General features: G+C 55.4%; 1 protein-coding gene across 1 annotated transcript; it reads right to left on the bottom strand.

The window, feature by feature from the left end:
- Positions 1-163: 163 nt before the first annotated feature.
- On the bottom strand, positions 164-3649 carry LOC115271522 (cAMP-dependent protein kinase catalytic subunit alpha-like; the record flags this gene model as incomplete). The annotated part of the gene is made up of 6 exons (XM_029914231.1): positions 3569-3649; positions 2910-2992; positions 2005-2131; positions 1766-1837; positions 1527-1649; positions 164-328 (listed from the first exon to the last, which is right to left on the bottom strand). Coding segments are annotated over exons 1-6 (651 nt in total), but the record flags the coding sequence as incomplete, so codon positions are not given.
- Positions 3650-4323: the final 674 nt, after the last annotated feature.

Raw genomic sequence — 4323 nt, 5'->3', positions numbered from 1 at the left:
CTAGTGGTGGGACCCAGCCACAACACCCTGCTTCAGAGTCTCAGTAATCAATGTGCTCCTAGAGGCCTGGGCACTGATGATCCCAGGTTCAATTCCTGCTGATGGAGGCTGCATGCATGTGAAAGTTACCCAGGCTCTCCTCTGCCCACCGCCGCCCTCCTACCTTCCTCTGGTAGATGGCGATCCAGTTGGTGGTAGCAAACCACTTGTGGTTCTTGATGTCATTGACCCCATTCTTGAGGTTGCCAAAGCGTTTGGTGAGGTCCACCTGCAGCAGGTTCTGGAGCAGGTCCCTCAGCTCCGAGCTGAAATGACCCGGTAACCAGACCTGGGGTGTAGAGGAGAGACAGAGGTCTGGCTTTTACCTGCCCTGCCCTGCCCTCGTGGCTAGATTCACAGATACACCTAATAATGTACAGCCCCTAGCACGGGGGGTGGGGGGTCCTGGGCTATGCCTGGGTGCTGAGACACTACCATAATACACCTAGTAATGTACAGCCCCTAGCACAGGATGTCCTGGGCTATGCCTGGGGCGCCTAGGCACTACCATAATACACCTAATATGTACATCACCTAGCACAATGGGGTCCTGACCCATGACTGGGGCTTGTAGGCACTATCGTAAAACACCTAATAATAAATAACAAGCCCTTTAAAACCACTCCAGGACAATGAGTAGACAAGAAGTGGGGGGGGGGGGGCTACTGAGAACTGACACAGGAGCTGAAATGCTTATTTAGCAGCAGCCCCCCCCCCCCCAGCTCTTATTGAGCATTTTTCCTCCACAGATCTCAAAGCAGGGCTGCCGCATCACTATCCTCATTTTACATAAGGGGAAACCGAGGCACGGGGAGACGTGACTTGCCCACGGTCAATCAGCAGGCTGGTAGGAGAACCGGGAACAGAACCCAGGCCTGTTAAGTTCCCCACTAGCTTTAAAGCTGACCGTGTCCAACACGAGTGCGTGGAGATCCTTGGCGAAAAGGCGCTGGGGTGGGCAGAGGAACATTATGGGCTCTTGGTTACTATGGCGATGAGTGCTGTACCAGTGCCTGGAGATGACTAACGTGTTTAAGGAACGTTTAGTTTTGCAACATAACAGGGTTGTGGAGGGTTTTGCAATTCAAAACAGTGTATAAGAAAACCAAAGGCACCTGTTCCAGGAGTCCCCATGAGAGTTACAGGGTGGTGGGGTGGGGGATGGAGTCCACGTATTGGGGAAATAGGGGCACGTGGCGAGAGAGGGTCCATGTGTGGGGGACACAATGGGGATGATGTCCATGCGTTGGAGAACAGGGGTACGTGGCAAGGGAGGGTCTATGTGTTGGGGTGCAGGGGGAATGGGGTACATGACAGGGAGGATGCCCACGTGTTGGGGATTGGGGGAGCATGGGAGGGCATGAGCATGTCGGGGGCGCAGCGTGTGAGCATCACTCTGATCAGTCACTGAGACTTGGCACCCCCCTTTAATTGGCGAACCCCGCCCCCCCAAATCACACAAGTGTCCCCTCCCCCAGCCCAAATACCTTGCCAGAGACGATCTTCTCATAGATCTGAATGGGCTGGTCCGCGAAGAACGGGGGGTAACCAGCCACCATCTCGTAGATGAGGACGCCGAGGGCCCACCAGTCCACAGCCTTGTTATAACCCTGCCCGGGGAAAGCAGGCCAGGGTCACACACCGAACATTTGTGTGGTGGGGGGAACCACCTGGTGACCAGGAATCAGATGGAGATCAGGCAGCGGAGAGGCCCTCCCCAGCTCACCTTGCTGAGGATGATCTCAGGGGCCAGGTATTCCGGGGTCCCACATAGAGTCCAGGTTCGGCCTTTCACCCGCTTGGCAAAACCAAAATCTATCCGTGTTACATTTCTGGGGGTGTCTTGGCTTTGGGAAGGGGATGGCAGCAGAGAGAGACTTGGGCAGGGAGGAGATCACTGCAGGGAGCCAGGAGCCAGGGCTGGAATGGGGAAGGGAAGGAGTGGGGGAGGGGCAGCAGCCTCACCTCTATGTAGCCCTGCTGGTCTATCAGGAGATTCTCTGGCTTCAGGTCTCGGTAGATGAGATCCAGCGAGTGCAGATACTCAAAGGTCAGGACGATCTGAGCAGTGTAGAACCGGGCGTGAGGTTCACTGCAATGAGGTGGGAGGAGAACATGGGCATCCCGGGCCAGATCCGCCCCCTCTCAGCCAGCCCAGCACCCTCGGCCCCCTGCAACCCTCATCTTCACCTTCCTTATAGATCCCTGACTCCATCTACCCTGGCAACCCCTGGCAAGATGCCCCAACTCTTCTAGGCCTGGTGGCCCCATCTGCCCAGCCAGACCACTAGTCCTAGCACACACATCCCACCCATCATTGCTAGACCCTGACTCCATCCAGCCTGGCAACCCAGGGCAAGCTCCTCCCAGACCAGCATCTCCCCCCTAGCCTGAACACAGGCACCCATGGACCCCCAGCTCCATCCAGCCTGGGCCCATCTAGCCCTGGCATCCCTGGCCACTGACTGTGGCTAGTGCTGGCAGAAGACCTCAGCAGCCCTCCCCATGGGGAATCCCTTCCTGACCAGCCCAGCTGGGGATCAGGTCACGCCCTCCAGCATGAGGATCAAAGCCAGCGTCGCTGCAGATGCTGCTAGTGGATAAAAGGTCTAGTTCTCTACTGAACTAAATCCCAAATTCACAGCTGTGGAAACTGAGGCACAGAGTGATTTCCCCCCCCCTTTCCCACAAGGAGTGAATGGCAGAGGCAGGAATAGGACCCAGGAGTCCCGACTCCCAGTCCCTCTGCTCTAAGTGCTAGATCCCACTGTCCTCCCTGAGCCAGGGAGACAACCCAGGAGTCTAACCGCCACCCAGCTCTAACCAGTAGCGACAGTGTCCCCAACATCGGCTCCCGTGGCAACGCTCACCTGAACCTCCCGATCCACCGTAGGTGGGAGAACATCTCCCCGCCCGGGATGTATTCCATCACCATGTACAGATTGGAGTTATCCTAGAAGGAAATGCAGCAGCAACGGAGTGCAAGGGGGCCCCCCGTCAGCGCCTGCGACACCAGGATGAAACTGCTCCCCACACTCCTGCTCTGTTATTAGCCCCATCCCTTTCAGGGCGCTAACCCCACACGTCTCAAGGGGGCCTGATGCACTGGCCTGGCTTCCACATAGCACACAATGCAGTACACCTGCTGTCTGGGTGATAATGGCCTATTACTGCCGCCAGCTGCTGCTGTTACTCCTTTAGCTCAAGGGCCAGAGGGGCTGCGCTGTGGTGCCGAAGGTCCCAAGCACACACCTGCAGTGGGAGTTGCTGCACAGACGCGGCTGGGGAATAGACTCACTAATGAGAGGGCGCGAGCTTTATTTGCCTGGAGTATTTAGTGCTAGAGCCCTAGAAAATTCAACCCCTCCCCACACCTCTGGTCTAGGGGCAGGGATGGGCAGGCCCAAGAGGGATTTCCCAGCTATGACATCTACGATCAAAGGGGAAACCCAACCTGCCGCCAGGTCGGACACCCCAAAGGAGCAGTAGCAGGAAGTGAAACTTCTCAAAAGCAGAGTGTGAAATTGACCAGGCTGGCTTCATCCTCCCTTGGGGCTGCAAAGTCAAAGAGCAGCCTCCGAAGTAACTCCGCTGAGCCCAACAAAGCCATTCCGCTACCAGAAGTGTCAGGAATCAAACCCAAATGTAACGCATTGTTCTACGTAAAGCTGCTCCACCTCTCGTAACAAGTGTTTGTCTGATCTATGTTAGAGTATCGTTCTGGGTCGGTTCTGTGCCGGGTTCTGTTCCAGCTTCTTCTCATGCAGCTATGCTTCCCACCCTTTTCCCTGGCTGCTGAAGCTGGAACTTTGGAGACTTTCCAGATACTGAACATACCCAAGTGCTGCTCAGAAAGAGTCCCACATTCCACAGGTGCACTTGAAACACTCAGGTGTGACACACCAAGGTATAGTCACTAGTAAGAGACTTCTAGTGATTGCTCAAGAGGGTCAGAAACAACCAGAGCTGAGGTAGCGCAGGGAAGGCAAGTTGCTGGGCTGTCTGCTCTGGCTTGAGAGGGGAAGCAAGTACTGAATGAAGAGGATGGGAGGAGATTTGGGGAGAGTGGGTAGAATTTATTAGAGTGCTCAAAAGGGGCTCAGAGAAATGCATCCTGCCCTCTGCTCCCTTCCCACAGTATTTCCAGAAGGTGATTCCTCATCAGTTCGACAGTTGCCCGGACAAGTTGATCCTGAAGGCATACCAGGTCAAATACAACCCCAAGAAAATGAAGAGGTAAGTTTGCTCCCTCACTCTGTGAAAGATCCTAGACAGGCGACAGGC

Source organism: Terrapene carolina, unplaced genomic scaffold (genome assembly GCF_002925995.2).
Source record: "Terrapene carolina triunguis isolate 2854851 unplaced genomic scaffold, T_m_triunguis-2.0 Scaffold33842, whole genome shotgun sequence".
NCBI classification, from domain to species: domain Eukaryota; kingdom Metazoa; phylum Chordata; order Testudines; family Emydidae; genus Terrapene; species Terrapene triunguis.
Note: the sequence above shows the minus strand (reverse complement) of the source record. Positions and strands in the feature narration are given on the sequence as shown.